General features: G+C 63.9%; 1 protein-coding gene across 1 annotated transcript; it reads right to left on the reverse strand.

Annotated features, from left to right (window-relative positions):
* BESB_056540 (uncharacterized protein) lies at positions 1-17482 on the reverse strand (the record flags this gene model as incomplete). The annotated part of the gene is made up of 8 exons (XM_029364089.1): positions 1-3120; positions 3517-3840; positions 4165-4467; positions 4868-5089; positions 5555-9421; positions 9796-10745; positions 11089-12658; positions 13061-17482. 8 exons carry the CDS (start codon positions 17480-17482, stop codon positions 1-3), a joined length of 14778 nt encoding a protein of 4925 aa, XP_029220012.1.
* Positions 17483-18323: the final 841 nt, after the last annotated feature.

An 18323-nucleotide genomic window follows, 5' to 3' on the forward strand; every position in this document is an offset into this window, starting at 1 on the left:
CTAGCCCTTATCTGCGGGCAGCCTCTGAACCGCGGAGCGAGGCGCCCTCTTGGCGGCTGCGGAGGCGTCCGTCGTAGCTTTGCCTCGACCCCACAGTCCCGCGAAGACAACCGGAGGCGGCGGACGTCGAGGCCGACAGACGATGGGGCGCTGTCGAACGGCTGGCGCACGCGCCCCTGCTGCGTGACTTACAACGCCCCCGCCCTCCCAAGTAAAGACAGGCGTTGAAGGGAGTACTTTAATTTCCAAGAGATCCAAGTCGCCGGAGCTTCCGCCCGTCTGTGAGTTACCCTTCTTCAGTCTCCGCCCCCCTGCATCACCGGCAGATGTCACAGGATCCTGCACAACAGGCCCCACGCCTGAGGAATCTCCTTTCTCCTCCGACATCTCGCCAGGAAGGCGCGGTAACGCATCTGCCCCAGGTCTGCTCGACGGCCGTCGTCCCTCCGACGCAGAAACATCCGTGCCAAAAGCCTTCTCTTGCTCAGCGTGAGCGGCGTTCGAGATGAGGCTGGTGGGCCGCGTGAACAGCACGCCACCTCTCTGGAACGGGGCGGATTTGCCGCGCCCTTCCCCGGGAACAGCGCTGTCATCGCCGGGGACGAATGCGAGAGGCCCCCTGCAGACCGCGGGCGGGCCTGCCTGGGTCCCTGGCCCGCCAGTCACGCCGGAATCCCGCGCAGTCGCATCGACGAGCCGAGGAGATTCCGGGGTCGACCTACCTGACGGGAAGTGATGAGGCCTGCTGGCAGACGGCGTGAACGAAGAGGACGAACCTGAGTCTGCGTTCCTGTTGCGCTCGTCGGGAAGAGGAGACGGGACCCGCGGCGAAAACAGAGTGACGTGCCTGGGGGGTGAGTCTGAGCCCTCGCTGGGTTCAGCAGGTGAATCTAAATCGTCTGCAAACAGCGCTTTGTTGATGCTGGCCGCGAGAGCCATGTCGGAGAATGCCGGCAGCAAAGCGTCCAACGGAGACAGCGAAGGATTCAGAACTCGCGGAGTCGTCACGAAAACCCGCGAAGTCTTTTCAACCGGCCCCGTAGAGCGCTGTCGCTCAGACCGAATACCGCGGGGTGCGTGATACGCAGGCACCGTCCCCCGCCGCCGGCTACCCGTCGGCGTGGAAGGCAGAGAATCATGGGCACACCTTTTTGAATCCGACATCAAAAAGGTGCCCTGGGCCCTCGCCGGCGCGTCGCCTCCTTCTTGCCGTCGTTCGATCTTCCCAGCTGCCTTGTCTTCCTCGGTTCGTCGCGTTCCCCGTTGCCGCTCCCCGTCTCTACCATCCTTTGCTATAGAAAGCGGCGCTGTCTTCTTCTCGCTCGCCTTGATCTTAGCCCTGCCTTCAGTTCCCCGTCCGTCTCCCTCATTTCCGCTCGCTGCCTCCGTGGGCCTGCTTTCTGAAGGGGAGATCGGCTGAGGCTCCGCTGTCGCAGCCCTGCGGACGCCCGAAGCCGGTGGTGTGTGCGGAAAGCTTCGCCCTGGCAGGCCGCTCTTCAAAGCCGGGTCTTTGCCGCCGGCGAGGGCGCCAGGTGGAGTCGGCGGCCCACTGCTGTCTCCACCTCGGGTTGCGGCGGAGAGAGACTCCAGCGAGCTCGCACTGGTCGGCGATTGCAGTCCGGACGACAAGGTCGACGAGGGGATTCCTGCAGCAAACTGCGACGCCTGCCGATTCAGAAGGGCCTGCGCAGTCGCGTGGCGCCTCAGAGCTTCAGCCTTCCGGTCGGATGCGTCGGATGAAGTCGCTTTCTCCGCGCTACTGGCGAGAGGGGATCGCGCCGGGGCGAGCGGCGGCAAAGACTTCCTCGTTGCCAAGCCACTATTTCGCGACACCAAGGCGATGCTGCTTTTTGAAATCCGGAGAGGGCGAGTTGTGGGTCCGGAGGCTCGCCGACCCTCTGCTACCTTCTGGTCTTCGCGGGCCGGTGCCGTTTTCGCCCCGCTGGTCTGGCGAGACGTGTCGTCGCCCGACAAGGCGCCGAGCCGGGGACTGTCTCCTCGCCGCACCTGCGTGTCGTCTCGGAAGTTCTGACCGTCAAGAAGGGACGACTGCCGCCGCGGGATGAGGCCGTTGTTTTTGCCGCCAAACAAAAAGCTCCTGGAGCGAACTGCCCCATTCCCTCGGCCGTCGCTCGCGCGACCTCGCGCAGGCGCGTTGCCCGGCCCTAGAGTCCCCGGGTCATGGCGATCCTCGCCGGCGCCGGACTGGGATTTCTCTCCGCCGCCTGGCAGTTGCCGCGTCGATGCGGGATCGGGAGCAGAGCCGTCCCCAAACTCAGCATCAGGCCCCCTGTCTCTTGACCTGGGCGGCGTTGCGGCCCGACCGGCGTCGAGTTCCTTTTTTGACATTGCGCCCCTGCGAGGCGTCGCGCACGGAGACGACGCGCGAGAGTCGTGGCCTCCCGCCCCGGCCTTTCCGCCTTCCTGCTCGACGTCGCTTCCGGTCCGCCCGGACGGTCGCTTGCGATTCGATACCGAGTTCTCGATGTGGGACTTCAGCAACTTCCACTTTTCCTCTTCGGACGAAAAGCGGCCCACGAGGAGAATCGCGTACTTGCGCGGATTCGCTTGCACGTCCCGCAGGCCCTGGCGGCAGGTCTTGAGGATGGCTGCCAGCAGCTCAAACGGCGAATGATCAAGCAGCCCCGACTCCCACTCGCCCAGTGGGGTCACCTCGCCGGGCGCCCCCGTCTCGATGGAGACACTCGGCGCCTTCGGCTTGGGTTTTGCCGGCTTCTTCGGGCCCTCTTCGCCGTAGAACTTTGACACCTCGCTGAGGACCTCTTTGCAGTTCACGTATTTCTCGCGGAGCCGCTCCAGCGCCAACACCATCTCGCCGTGAAGCTTTTGCATCCGAGTGAGCTCTGCCTGGGCTGCCGCCTCCTCGGGCGTGTGCTCACCGCTCTTTCCGGCTGCGCCCTCTGATGCGGACTTGGGGAGGGTGTCAGACGAGCTGGTCGGATGCTTCAGCGCGTGGATTTGAGACAGGAGGAAAGCGGCTTCATTACGCAGATACGTAATTGAGGCGTCGACCGACTCATCTGACACGCGCGCTGCCGCGTCGAGAGAAGGCATGTCCGACGCCAGATCGACGATGTCCAGCTCAGGCAGAGAAACAATCTGCGAGCCACCAAGCACATGAACAAGTCGAGACTGCGGTGACTCTACAACATGGAAGCGGCCGCCTGACACACGGTTATATATATATATATATATATATATATATGTTCTTAACATATGCGTATCTACATATGTGCCATAGAACTCGACCCAAGCGTGCCGCGGACCATGCGGCGTAAATGTAAGTGCTGCAGTGTGTATGTGCGACGAGCTAATGCGGGAAGACGCAAATGTGTTGTCCGATGTGCCTGTGGGCCGCAACAATCCGTACAACAACAATGCGAGAATTCGGTCACGGAGTTAGGGCCCAAGAGCTGCACTCGTATCGAGCTCTGCGCCCCAGACGACCACGGGGTCCTCGGGGGAGGGAAGAGAGTGGGGTGGGCTGCACCTTACCAGATTCGAGATGATAAAGTGAAGAGAACATATCGACTTGTCGATCGTGGTTTTGAACTCCATGAGCTTGGTCAGCGACGCGAGCTTGAAACCTTTCGTCGGCAGCTCCTTAACGAGCATGACTGGCGGCAACTCCTGAAGGGCTTGGCGGTCGTCACCGCCTTTCGCGCCATCGGCCTGGGACGTGGGCGAAAGACTAGCCGTCTCCGGTGACTCTGCGGAATGCCCGTGGCCCTGGGGGGCCTTCTTGACCCCGTGGTTCACGTAGTTGCCCCACTGCAGCACAGCTTGAAGCAGACTGCGGAACTTTCGGCTGTTGTGTGCCTGAAAAGAAACGCACAATCGACGCCGAGACAAAATTGAGACACAGACTCCCCGGGTCCCCCGGCGGCAGTTCACAATCATGGCAAACTGAGTGTTTCACAATTCACTGTGCCAACGCACAATGAACCAAGAGGGGATAAATACAAAAGCGCCCTCGACCCTGTCTGACGCAAAGGTGCACCGCTCTAACAGGACTATCAGCACTGCTGTGATGAGAGACGACGGCCCATACCACGCGCATGAGTGCTATTTTTTCTCATTTTGCCTGGCTTGGGTTTGAGGACCCTCGGCCTACACTTGTCCCTGGTTTCAGCCGTTTCGTACCTCATCTGCCGCCTTGCAAAGCAGATCCAGTTGCGTTTCGACTTCCTCGACAACCTTCTCCCACTGCAACGCCGTCTGCATGATGCGGACCCTCGAGGAAAGCCGCGTCAGCGGTACGAGAGCAGTCATTCGCTTCTCGACATCTCGAAGTTCGGGCGTCTTCTCCGGCTCAGCCTGCCGCTGCGCCTCGTACTCAAGGAACTTGGCTAGCTCTTCAGGCGCGGGCGCGACTTGCTCGGCTTTCTGCAGGATGTCGATGTTCAGGCCCTCCGTGTCCAGGCACATGAGCTTCTTTGCCAGCTCCTGAGAAGAAGAAAGCGAGAGACATAGGCGACAGCGTCGCGCACCGAAAACCCGCAAAGCCGAAAAAACGTTGACATCACGCGCCACAAAAGACCCTCGAAATGCAAAAAAGGCTTGAGGGTGCGACTGCTCCACTAGCCGACAAATATATAGGAAATACCTGGAAGCCTAACTACCGCTCAGAGCCCATACACGAAGGCCGCGACGCGCGTGTGACACGACCAGAGGACTCGCATACATCGAAACAATTAAAGAAGAAACCCGAGAGGCCTTCACCCAAGACCGTATCTGCACGAAGACAGGCTGGAAAGGGCGAATCGCTGGTGGGAGTTGCTCATTTCGAACTGGGGAAAGAAATTCAGAGCAGATACTCCCAAGTGAAACCGTTTCTGCGACTCACTTCCAGCGAAAGAGGGAGCCTCGCGAGGACGATGGCAACGTTTTGGGCGCGCTTGTTGTCGAGGATTGTGAATTTTTTCTCCTCCGGCCTCTTGGGTCCAACCTTGGCGAGTGCCTCGACGGACTTGGCAGAGAGCGCCGTCGAAAACAACCGCGAAATCGCCTCCGGATCAAACATGTCTGGGATGGCGGGGTCTCCTTCCAGTTCTTTGAAGACCGTTCCCTGCGCCAGATTGGAAGGCAACGCACACTCACAAAGCCATGCAACAACCGCTGCCACGGAGGACCACACCGCAAAAGGACGGCTGTCAAACTCAACAGCCGACGCTCACCAGGCCCCCCCATATATACTGCATGCCGTGCCAAAACAGCCAGACGACACCTCAGAAAAAAAGAACTTCGCTGTGTGCCCTGGAGACGTGGTCGTTGCCGATAGGGCTCCCTCATGCCTTCGACTTGCGCAGCGCCGCAACGCCTTGGTGCGCTCCCGATCTATGTGTCGCCTGCATAGACGCGTATGCGTTCTTGCCTCCCTGGGGGGCAGACACGTCTTCACTCTCCCACAGCTGGCTTTTCAAGCCTCTTCTGCGGTTAAACGGCTCTGCCGTCCGTTGTGCACCTGCTCTGTGTTTCCCTTGCTCTTCCTTCCGGTTCTGCCAGGGGGGCCGGCGCCAAGGTTTTCACCTACCTCGATTTGTTCCTTGCCGAGCGTCTTCCAGTGAATGCGTCTCTTCAGCGGCAGCGTCTTAGGGTCGACAGCCTCGGCTTTTTCCTTCGGTGGACCGCCCAGCTTTGGAGCCTTGCCGAGTGGGGGCGGCTTCTTCTTTGGCGGCAGTGGCGGTGCTTTGCCTTTGCCCGGTGCCCCCCCCCCGGTTGCTTTGCCCCTGCAACGGGGGCCTTCGCCGGGGGAGGTGGGGCACCTGCCTTCTTCTTCGGTATTGGGGGGGTACATTGGAGTCAGAGGTGGATCGAGACCCTTCCCGCGTCGGACCGCCTGGCGACCCAGCCCCCCGGCGCCCGAGGCGGCCCTAGACGCCGAGCCAGCCTCAGAGACGCTTCCGCCAGAAGTAAGCCGCACGCTGTCAGGTTGAGGTCCAGCGGTGTCACCAGCAGGCGCCATAGGGGCGCCTCCAACGGAAGCTGCATGCGGCGCAAGCGGTGTCGTCACTGCGGGCCCTATGCCTCCGACCACCGGTGACCCGGCACCCCCGACGACCGGCGAACCCCCACTGGGGACAACAGGAGACCCACCAACCAAGGATGTAGCAGACCCGCGACTAGGGACGGCAAGCAATACACCACTGAGGACGACGGGCGACCCACTTTCGCAGACCACGGGCAACGGGCCCGCGGACGAAGCAGATAAGGCATCGGGCGCAGGGACAGCACTCAAGCTGACAGACGGCGTAGCTTCATGGCTCATGAGGTAACCCCCAGCCAATGCCTGATGCGTGACACTGGGTTGCGACACACCACTCGCAGCCACGCCAGAGGGGAATACTCCGTCAGGAGGCGCCAGCGCAAAACCCGCAGGGACCCCACTACCAGACGGTGGAGACACCCCAGCACCCAGCGCTGCCAGAGGCTCGTGCCCCGGGGGCACAGCTGCCCCCCCACCAGGAATCACACCCGCACCACCACCCGGGGCACTCTGAGCCCCGGGTGGGGCTGTTGCGGAGCCGACAGCTGGCCCCGCAGCCGTTCCAGCGCACATGACACCTGTAGGTCCCAGGGGGACAGTTTCAGGAGCAGCGGCCGTGACCCCGGCAGGAGGCCTCACATCCTGCCCATGCGCTAACTTCCCGAGCTCGTCATTCGGCGCCATGTGTGCCGATGCACCGACAATACCGTGGAACTCGGATGCACCAGAAGGGAGCGCACCCTTCTCGCTGCCTGTGTTCGGCGCTGCGGCAGAAGATGCGCCGTGATTAGCGGAGGCGCCGTCTGCGTCCCGGGGCGGCCGAGCGCCAACGAGGCCTGTGCGAGGCGGAGAAACACGCGACGATGACCTGATGGAAGCATGCAGAGCAAACTGGCCAAGTCCAGCTCCAGGGACGCCTTTGCCTGCTTCAGTGCCACTCCTGGCCACGGAGTCAGAACCCGGTACATCAGCCGCCAATTGCGACACAGCGTCAGGAGTAAGGCCTGCAAACAGCCCGGCGGCAGGAACACCCAGATCTGCCACCCCGGCACCTGGTCGCTCCACCGTCGCAGTTGCTCCCGCTGTCATGCGGTCACTCTGGATTCCACCTTCTGCATGACCGCCTGCCCCTGGCACGGGCACTTCTCGCGCCTGTGGCGGCCGCAGTGCGGCGCCTGCCTGAGCAGCGGGAATAGGGGCGCCATCCGCGCGATACCCAATGCCCAGCACGCCACCGTCCACGATGCCTTGTGTCTCCGTCGCACCGCCTGCCACTGCCACGCGCATCTCCTCCGGTGGCAGTTGTGGGCCCTGTCCGGCCCCTGGGGCCTGAGTCCCCCCGCCGGCTCTCTGTGCACTCTCAAGAGCCTGTTGGCCACTCGTGCTCGATATTTCGGCGTTGGCGCCCAGTGCGGTCGACGCTGAGGAGATGGCTTGCGAACGCGCAACTCCCAGCTGGTTCGTAGGCAGCGGGCTCGCCTCATGATTGAGGTCCCCTGAACCGCCTTCCCCACCCTCCGTCGTCACAGCTGCACATCCGGCAGAGGCGAGCTCCCTTGCTGGGCCTTGGCGACCAACCTGCTGGCTCCCGGGTCGGACTCCCGACACTGTTGAGTCACCATCCTCCTCATTGGCAGCAAACTCACGCACGGGCCCTGTCCCCGCAGTCGCTCCAGGAGCCCGATCCGTGGATCCGCCTTCCGCGCCCACAGCCGCCGGAGAGACATCCGACGCCTGGACGAAAATGGCATCGTTATTTGCGGCTCTCCGCGGGTCGATCGCGAATCGAACCACACGCCCCGAAGGCAATTTCACTGTGTACGTCTCCTTCCCTTCTTCGCTGGCATCCACGCGAATGGTGGCCTGCGTCTCGCGTGCAGCGGCCTCTCCGCCGTCCTGCTCCCCAGAAGGAACGCGGCTGCCCCCGGCGCTCAGATCCGCTTTCCCAGCCAAGGAATGGTCTGTTGTGCGGTCGCTGTCGCGCGCCGCGGCAGTCTGGATCTCGTCCTCCGTATGCCACCTACCTGCGGCAAACGTGCGAGCTCGCCCGCCTGCAAACGTCCACCCTAGGCCTCCACTTCCAGTCAGAGAGGAGACACAATGGCTGGCCGCGCTGCCAGACTGCTGCCCCACTGCACGCGCAAATGCTTCCGCCCCAGCCCCGCCTTCGGTCGCGGACGGGGGGCCCTCCCCGAACCTCGGAATGGAGTCGAGCGCAGACGAGTGCTGTCCCAAAGGCTGCAGAAGATGCGGCAAATCCGCTGTGAGCCCCACTGTGTGGAGCCGCCGAATAGGCAGCGGGGCAGTGCCTGCGAAAGCGAGCCCACGGGTCGCGGGCACAGCAGGAGCGATAGGCGCCCGTGACGGCCGAGGGGGCGTCGCAGATGCAGCGGATGGCGTTTGCGGCGGCTTCAGCTGTCCTGGGCGCTGGGGCACTGGGGCCATTCGGCGCTGGCGTCTCCGCCCCCCGAACGAGCCTAGCGCGCCGTCAGGCTCCATGCCGGCGCTGTCGGCGACCCCGAGCGCTGGATCCGTTGCGAAGGGAATGCCGAATTCGGCAAGGCCACCACCGTTCTCCCTTTGGATGTGGTCGCCCGCCGCGTCTGCAGCGCCGGCAGGGAAGTCTCCACTAGAGGACAGAATCGAAGCAGAGGAAACCGAGCGCGTTACGAGCGATGCCCGCATCTCTGTCTCCCCCTCGGCGTGACCGGGGAGCCGGATCCCCTGTGACCCCACACTGAGATTCAGCTCCGCCGGTCCAGTCTGATCGGCGTCCCCAGCCACAGGCCTCCGTCGTTCCGGCTGCGCTGCACACGAGTCCACGTCTAGCGACGAGAGCGAAAGCAACGGCGAAGGCGTCGGCGATGCGGGGAAGGCCGTCGATGCTGGCGGGATACCCTCTGCGAGCGGCGCCGAGTTTCGTTCGGCCCCATACGCAGTTGAAAGACGAGATGCGGAGGGCGACGTCACCAGCGCACTCGGCACCTCAGAAAGGACGTCTTGCAACCCGCCTGCCGGCAGCGAGGGCCCCAGAAGTGACTCCGGAGTCGGTGCCGCCTCCAGGCCCGCCAGCGCGGCGCTCCCCGCCTCCGCTACGTCTGCATCAGCATCACGAAGCCGCAGGGGGGCTCGGCTGGCGCAGAGCGAAGACAGCAGCGAACAGGCCTGCGACTGGGTGCTAGAGGCAAGCACGCTCAGCGCTGTCGCCGAGAGAACTCCATCGGAAGGCAGGCGGGGGCCAGGACCCGCCAAGCAAGGCAGACTGAGGTGCAGAAGCGGGGAGGCGTCTGTCGGCGCGAAGTGGAGGCACAGAAACGTCAGCGCGTCAGCCACGTCATTGGAGCAGACCTTGAGCGCCACCAGGCAGTTGTCCGGCGCGCAGCTTGTCAGCCGAGAGAGTCGCCAGAGTTGCAGCTGCCAGCGACAAGCAGGGCAACGCACCACAGAGCCACGAGACATATGAAAAACAATCGACGCCAGAGGAAACGCCAGTGGGGACAGACCGCAGTCTCGGCACACAAACACCTCACAAAGCACGGAAGCCTCAAGCACACACGCCACTCCCTCTCTTTAAGTGCAGACCTTGCTACCTTCCGTGAACCCTCCCTCTGCATGGCTCGCGCCACACCGGGCGATGCACCCGGCTGGATCACCAGAGTGTGTGAGTTGTTGCCTCGTCTTGCCCCTCTGCAGGTCGCCGGGTCCCCTGCCTCAGCCGCGCGCCCTCCATCTGGTGCCCACGCTTGCTTTCTGCAGGCGTCGCATGGCAAAAAGCGACGAGTCCTCACCTGGTCGACGTGAGCGACGTGGCGTCTCCAGAACTCTCGGCGGTCTGGTTTGGGCCTCCCCACACACTGCTGAGCTCGCCACAAGACGTACGCCTTCCACAACTCCCAGTCCGCATCGCTTCGGCGGACGGCGTCGCCCTCGGCACGCGCCTTCGATCTCTTGACTTGTTGGTCGTGCATCATCTTCAGAAGTCTCCTCTGGTCTCGAGACATTCTCGGTGACCGCGGCGAGCCGTAGGCCGTGATCGCCTCTCTATTCTCTCGCGGCTTCGGCCTGGGGCGCAGGTCTTCACTCTCGCCTCGCGCGCTCGCGGCCTCGTCCACTTTCGCCACATCAGTCTCCTTTCCGCCTGGCTCTCGTGAAGCGGCACGCGGAGCGCCGCTCCCGGGGAACCCCAGCCAAGACGCAATGGCCCCGAGGCCCGTTCCCCCTCCCCCGTGCCGGCCTCGCGCCTCAGCTTCCCTGTCCAGCTTTCGTCCTCTCGCGTGCTGAGACCCGCTCTCTCCGCCTCCTTCGTCCGGTACCGCCTGGAGTTCTTCTGGTGGCCTTCTGGCGGGCGACGCCGAGCTCCCTCTGCTTGGATCCGCGACGGGCTGGAGGGGCTCCGCGTTAGGTGGCTCGCCGGGGGATTCCGGGGAACCGCTCGCGGTCGGGGTCGCGGCCACCGCTGCCGGCAGGGCGAAGTCCCCCGGGGCCGAATCTCCACTTCTCGAAGAGAGGGCGGGCGACAGCTCGCCAGCTGAACACATGCTTGGGGACGACGGGGGCGACAAGGCAAGCGACGGTCGCCGGATGGCGGGGCCCGTCTCGAACAGCGAAGGGCGCACGGGCTCGAAAATGAGAGAGACGCGAAGTCCACTCGGAATGAGTTCCCGATGTGCGGAGTCGTAGATGTCCAAATCCTCCTTCGTCAGCTGCTGGACGTCCGACGAGCCCTCGACCATGAACCCTGCAGATCATGCAACGCACGCCAGAAACACCACAGCATCTATCTACATGTGAAGGGTATACGGCGGCGGCAGAGGCCGCGAAGAGCCCTGAGCCCCCGTAGATCCTCTGCAGAAGGCCCGGCGACGGGCACCGCGAATGGACGAAACACGACAGCGGCGAGTCTAGCACGCGGAAGCCAGAGGCGGATTCGCCTCGCTCCTGCAACTCAACGCTCCAGGCTGAGGTCGGGGCCCTAGCAGGCGGCGGCTGACAGGCCCATGCTCGGCTCTAGACAACTCGATTTGCCGTCGCCTCCTCGGGACATCCGCCCGCCCCATTTGTGTGCGCGGCGGTCCGCATACCTGTGTGGCAAGAGAACGTGGCGAAGACTTGCTGACCGGTGCCCCACTCGAGTTTTGTCGCCGACTTCATCTCGGGCTTGGGGGCGGTGCCGGCGGTCCGGCTCGCAGCGCTTTGACCTCGCGCCGGGGGTAGGGACTTCTGGGCCTCGTCTGCTGGACGTGCGCCCTCGCCCTCCTCTGCAGACTCTGTAGACTGTTTTGGCGTTGCGGCCAGCTGGCGGAACGCGAAAAGCACGTCGCCAGAGAGAACGAGGTACTGGTCGTCGCCCTCGCGATTGTGCGCAAAATCGAAGACGAGAGACGTCTCCCCCCCCTCCATCGTGTCCGCCGCCATCAGCTGGTAGTTGTTCACGCACGCCCGAAGTATAAACTGCTCCCTCACCACGCTCCCCGGCCCTCCGCGGTGTCGGCCGCTTCCCTCGAAAGGCCCGCCACGGCTTGCGGGGGCACCGCCGCCGTCCGCCCCGACCCGCCCCCAACAGCAGACGGGGCAGCAGAGCGTCTCTTCAGACCCGTCCGCTGTCGGCGTTCGTCCCCAGGGAGCCCCTGCGGAGACGCCGACGCCCGCAGGACCCAGGCCGGGCGACGGCGGCGTTATGGCCAGCTTCGGCAAGCCATCCGCTGCCGTGTCGGTCGCGGAATGGGGCGCCTCAGGCCCATCCTGAGCGGACTTCTCTCCGCCATGTTCCTTATTCGTTCCCTGGTTCTTCACCTGGTCCTCCGCTTCGCCTTGGCTGGCCAGTGGTGACAGGCCGGGCGGCGGTACCGCGGAGGAGACGCAGCAGGGGGCCAAATGGCCCAGCGGTCCATCCGGCTCCAGCAGGAGAGGGATGCGGTCAGGGAGTCCCGCGCCCCTTCCCGCTTTATGCGAAGAAAGCAGCTCTTGTTGACGGAGGGCTTTGATGTAAGGGTGCGCATACAAGCTGGAGTGCATCGTGGTGGTGATTCCTGACGTCGCCAATGCGGTGCCCGATGCATTTTGAACGCACGCGTCTTCCAGTTCGCCTGCTCCGTCCCTCCCGCTCGGGGACGTGCCGCGTTTCTTGAATGGATTCTTGGGCAGCCTCAGACGCGGAGACAGCAGGGTGCTCGCCGATGTCCCACGCGATTGCCTGTGGCCGCCGCCGCCCCGAGGGGTCTCCGGCGGCAGCGCTGGCGCGGTCGGTGAGGCAGCGCTCGCCCCATTTCCAAGCGAATCTGGCCTTTTCGAGGAGGCGATTGATGCGCTCGGAGAGCTCGAGGGCGGCAGACGGGCCCGTGAGGACTGGCACCTGCAGCCGTAGCAAAGGGCAATTTCATACACCTCCACGCAAACGAGTTCCGCAGGGGGGGTGAAGTTCTCCATGATGATGTTCTTCAGGCGATAGGGCGTCGCGGGAATGCCGCTTTTCATCGGCGCGTCGATGTCGCGCGCGACAGGGCTAGACGCCGAGGGCCCTCCAGTCTCCAAGGGCGACGGATCCAGAGCCGTCGCTCCGTCTGCTCGATGGTTTCCTACCCTGTCACGTGAGCCAGATGGCTCGTCGCTTTCCGTCGTCGTGGCCGGCACAGGACTAAGGGGGAATCCATACTGAAAAGCGGGCACCCAACACACACGGATTTGCACCACTGCATGCCTTACAACATTGCAACAGAAACTTCCTCCCGAACAGGGACGGAAGGAACCGCATGAAAATATCCGCGATTCGCATTTGGACACCCCGCACTAGCTAGCAAACGCTGCCAGGCACCAGGGTCTGCAATGACCTCTGCGAAACAAACTGGTCCTCCCACCCTAACCCGAAAAAAACGTCCAAGCGTGTCGACAGCCTGTGAAAATGGTGCGCGGTAACACGACATACACGGATCGGATTCTAGTTGGTCCACCTCTGTGACAATTATGTATTAGCTTTTTCTATACTACCAAACCGCCGGTTTTGGAAGGGCCGAAGGCCTCTCACCCGAACCCAGCCGGTTCAACTAATTCGCTTACCTCTATGCCGCCTCTTTTGATAAGGCGATCGAAGTAGTGAAGGTAGCGCCTGCAGCTCGGCGGCCATTCCTCCGCGTCCTGCCAGCAAATGACGCCCCACGTCTTCTTCTTGACCGCACCCACGGATCGTCCCTTGTCGCCTGCTCCGAGCTTCCTCGTTGTCGACAGCGCGCCAGCTAAAGACGTCGATGTTTGCCTGGGGAGGCCGCCCGCCCCGCCCGCTGCGTCTCCTCTGTCTCTCTGCGTGAGGAAGCCCGCGCCGGCGCCGCCGCGGAGAGTGCGCCCGGACTGACCACCGTCTTGGGCGGCGATGGACGAGGCGCGCAGCATCTGCAGCACTTCAGCAGCCGTCAGTTTCGAGTGCGCAAGCGCCGAGCAGGCAAGCATCAGGAGGCCCTGGTACCCGCACCCCGGGTCGAGGTTGATCACGCCAAAGTGCTGGAAGCGGTCAAGCTGCAGCCAAAAGGCGATGGAGGAGCAAAAGTGCACAAGCAACTGCAGCGTGGGGGCCCCAACCTCGGCCGTTTGGTAGCGCAGAACTTGCTCGCGAAACAGCTTGTAGAACTCCTCAAGCCCCGACGGCGGGGCCTGCGGGGACCGCGGCGAGAGGCCGTCGCCATGGTACGCCCCGCCACAGTCGTCGCGCAGCCTCGGGGCCCCCGCAGTGACGGAAGGCATCGAGGCGGACGGCACAGTGGCGCTCGCGTGTGGGCTCCCACGGGGCTGGTGACCTGCCGCGGACAACGCCGAGGTTCCCGGGGCGAAGACGCTGCCTGCAACTGGCCCTGAGGAGGCAGCCACCCCTCTGGACACGTTCGCCGGCGCTGCCCCAGGCGCCGCTGTCGGCACAATGTCCCATATGATGAACAGGGCGGGGGAAGGATACAAGACGGAGAGGACCTCCGAGACTGCCAGGCGGTTGGCGTCATCTTGCTGATGCCCCGTGGCTCGCTCGGCGCCAACTAGCCCCGCATGCGTCGCGTGAGACTCCTCCTCAAGGAATCGCCAAAGGGCGGCGGTGATGTCGGTCGCCGGGTCCGGGCGCCGCCGCGTCGAGGCCGGAGACACGTCCGCCGACGCCCCATCGGGAGTCGAGGCTCCAGGGATGATTTTGTCTCCTGCAGCTGCGTCAGCGATCTCCGCGGCCCTCGTCACAAGCTGGATCGCCGCTTCCACTTCCACGGCACTTAGGGTCTGCGCGAGGCGTGCACCCGCCCCCTCCTCCGAGTCTCCCCCGGCACACGCGGAGGAAGGCCCGTGCCGGTTCGCGGGGACGCGCGGCCCGCGAAGCCCCGACGCCTCGCACACGCCGGCCGCGCAGGTCAGCCCCCCGCGCTTCCTCGCATTCTGGGGCGTGTCGTCGAGCTGCGCCAGAACGAACTGCATCGAGGCCCCCAGCGGGGCACAGTCTCCGTCGCACTGCTGGCAGCCTCCCGGCAGAGCCGCGCCCGTGTTCTGTTTGAGAGCTCGAAATTCCGCAAACGACGGGCCCCTATGGCTGCGGATGAAGGCGTAGAGAATGTTGAATTCGACGAGACCGGAACAGCCGTTGGACGGCGACGAGGGCATCTGCAGAAAGCGGCGGACGAGTCGTTGCTGGTTGGAGGCCATGAGGTAAGGCGAGCCATTCGCCAGCGGCAGGCTCACGGGGTCGGGCTGGCGGCCCTGGAAGCGCACAGACTCCTTCCGCGTCGCCGCTACATCTTCTTCATCAACCAAGTCAATCATGAACTGCGTGCGTTTCGCGGCCTCCTTCAGGTCCCGTCCCTCGTCATTGGCGTCCTCTGGCGTCGTCGCGCTTTGATTCGAATTCCCATCTCCCGCGTCTTGCTTCGCTTCCTTCTCATCCTTCTGAGTGTCAAGGAGCGCCCGCCGCTCGCGGGGCGCTCTCCAGGGGCACGCCGCAGGATCGACGTGCGCGGCCTCGCGGAGCTGCGCCAAGACATGGTTGACTCGCCGACGTCGCCCGACGCGCTGGAGCAGCTCCTCGCGTGTGGGGCCCGAACCGCGCAGAAGATTCTGCAGCGTGGCGAGGTAGAGCACGACGTCCATCACGTTGTTGCGCCTCAGGATCGACGTCGTTGGAAGCCGCCACGGCGTCCGCATGGCCATCAGTCGCTCCGCGACCAGGCAGGTCTGCACGAGGGGACTCGGGGACACAGGGCTGCAAGCCGGGGGCGGCGGCGAGACCGCCTGGTGCCCGACCGGAGGAGGCGCCCCCATTGGCAGCTTCTTCGCCGAGAACGGCTTCGCGCAAATGAGCCACAAAGGCGGCGAAGGTACAGACGACGCGTCCTGGGCGCCAAGCGGCAGGCGCGGAATCTCCACAGAGCGCGATCCAGCCGCCCAGAACGAGAGGGGCGAGCGAGAGTCGTTCCCCAGGCCTGTGAACGATCTGTGCATGCGCACATTTGCTGTTGGTGCTTGTCCAGGCTCCAAACGCCTACTGCCAGCATGGTCTTGGAGCGCTCCGTGGATGGCCTTCGCTCGACGTTCTTCGCTTTCTTTCAGCAAGCGCTCCACTTCCGCCATGGTCTCTTCAACCGAGACTTCAGACACTTTCGTTGTTCGGCTGAAATCCGATGCCCTGGACACAGGGGAAGCCGGAAGACTTGCTCGCTTGCGCTCCTCCGCCTCGTCTCCATCGCCCCTCTCACGCTTGGCTTCACTGTTTTTCATGACTTCGCTCAAGCCTCCACTAACAGACGCCGGTAGCACTCGCTGCTGGCCAACTACGCCGTGGGCTGACCCACAGGGAGCATTCTTGTCGCTGCCGCCAAGCACGTCCTCTCGGTGAGGGAGCGTCGAGGAAGGCCTGCGTCGTCCCAGTTGGGGATGCTTCTCCGTGACCACGGCGTGCGGGGGGGGGCGGAAGGCTGACGCGTGGACGTCGCCCTCCAGCGGGGCGGTGCCGCCCTCCCACGGGGTCGATGTCGGTGTGATGCGACCGCCGGGGAGTAGCCACTGCGAGTGGGCGAGCGCGCGGGTCTCCGAGGCCGACAGGCTCTTCTTTGGAGCCCCAGGCGACCCGCCGACGGCCGGGGGCTGGGGCGCGTGAAGCGCATACAACGTGGACTGCCTGGGAAGGAACGTCGCGCTCATCCGCCCTCCGCGAGACCCCCGCCCTGTCTCCGACCGCCTGATCCCGGTGGCGGTCGCGCGGGCGGGACCGCGCGAGACGATTCGCGATATCTTTTTGGACGCGGTGGAACCCCCCTGGTGATCCCGAAAAGAGGTCTTCTGCTCTCCCGTGCCACCCGCCACCGCCGCCCCGTTGCTTGCGGTCCTTGTCTGTGCTTCACGTCTCGTGAGCGGCGGCGAGAAGGTGGTTCGAATTCCGTTCCGGGATGCGGCTGTCCGCGCAGGGCAATCGAGCCTCTCGAGAGATCTTCGCGCGGGCTCGGCGGCCGCCCGAAGCGTCTGAGGGGGCACGGGCGCGGCTGCCAGGAACGGAGACCCTCGCGGGGAACTGAAGGCCTGGCGGGCGCCGCCTTCAGGTGGACTTCTAACGACGTGCCAGTTAGGCTGAGACATGCGAGGGGCGCGGTGGGCATTCGAGGAACCCTCTGGCGAGGCGCCCGCAGCCTGCGACGGAGAAAGGAAAAACCTGTCACTGCGTCTGTGGAAGGACGACCCCGGGCGCGCAGGAGAGGGGGTGAAGAACGCCTTGTCCTGTGGGGTCTTAGTCTCTGCCCGCGTTGCCTCATCCGCGCTGTCCTCCAGTAGCTCCTCGGAGCTCGTGTATAAGTTGAGTCGCTCGGGAAGGGGAGACGAACCGGCGGACGACACGCTGGAGAAGGACGAAGCCGGGGAGGCCACGGCGCCCCCCCCACGTTCGGACCCAGGTCGGCGTGCAGAGAGAGGCCCTCCAGACGACGCCGCATCTTCACTCTCACTCTGCACCGATGACGTCGAGCCGCGGCGCCGAGGCAAGTCGGGAAATAACGGCGCAACTTTAGGAAGCGAAAGCCAGCTTCGGCCCTCGCTGGCGTCGGGATGCCTCGCAGGCGCCGCGGCGATCGTCGGACTCCCACCCGACGGGCGGCGCTCGTGAGCCGGCGGCAACGCAAACAGCGACGGCACATCCAGAAAGGACAGCAAAGACCTAGGCGCCTCGACATCCGAGGGCTTGGCGTGACTCGGCGGCGTGCGCACGTGGACGCCGTCGCGCCTCGTCTCGCTCGCCTCCTCTGGTCCGAAGAACATGTGGAAGAACGACAGAGAGGACAGAAGCGACTGGGTCTCGGCGTGGCCAGGCGAGGCGCGGATCGCCTTGGAGTGAGAGGCGGGGGACGGGAAGGTCCCAGCGGGGAGTGGCTCGACGCAGCGGCGCCCCAAGAAAGGAGACGCAGAGACGCCTGCCGAGTGGTGAGCGTCCGCGCGCGCGGCCCTGCAAGGGCCTCGGAGGCCTTCTCCCGGCATCGGAGCCGCGTAACAGTGAGGCCAGGGCACGCCTCGCGCGCGGTTCAGATCGGGCGCTAGGGGGGGGAATACTGCATTGTCCGCTCCATTCTACCGGCAGTTAGTTTGCTAGCAGTTGATATCCCGTGAGACAGCCCACGCGCTCTGCTGTGGGCTGTCAACTGAGGAGCCGGAGACTTGTAAGTGGAAACACCAGGTTTGGCGACCCACTGTGTGACGAGGAGACAACGTCGGCGCAGGAAACAATTTGGGAGCTTAGGATGAAGCACTTGTCACGCGCCTCGCATTGGTCAAGAGGTGCTAACGGATGTTGGGAAGGCTGGAGAAAGCTCACAGAGCCGGCAGATGAGCTTGAACTACAGATACCTCAGACGCGGCACCCGTCTGGACGCCGACCGGAGTCGACCAACCAACAACAGTAGATGCTGCTTTTGAGCACAGCATTATTGAAGTTGAGCGACGGGAACCAGCAAATCCTTCAACTGATCAGGGTTGTGCGCGAAAACCGTGATAAGGAAAAGGATGGTCAACGAAGCTCGGAAACGCGTGACGCGTAGGCGAGACAAAACGTGGCGGAGCGAGAGGAAATCTTCGCGAGAAAGAGACGAACGCGACCCCGACGGACGCTGGGATTCGACGGTCGACTCAAGTAAGGATTGGAAATCTCCCGAAAGAGTAAAGAATCACCGGAGCCTTGCTGGAAAGACTTACTGCTACCAAAGGAGTGAAGTGTCTAGTGAGAAGTGAACGCAAGAGACACTGGAGTGGAGACAGAGAAGTCTCACACGGTCTGAACAAGAACGACGCCTCCCTCGGCGAGGGAGTACGCGGTTGCGAGATG

The sequence above is a fragment of the Besnoitia besnoiti genome, chromosome IV (genome assembly GCF_002563875.1).
Source record: "Besnoitia besnoiti strain Bb-Ger1 chromosome IV, whole genome shotgun sequence".
Lineage (NCBI taxonomy): Eukaryota > Apicomplexa > Conoidasida > Eucoccidiorida > Sarcocystidae > Besnoitia > Besnoitia besnoiti.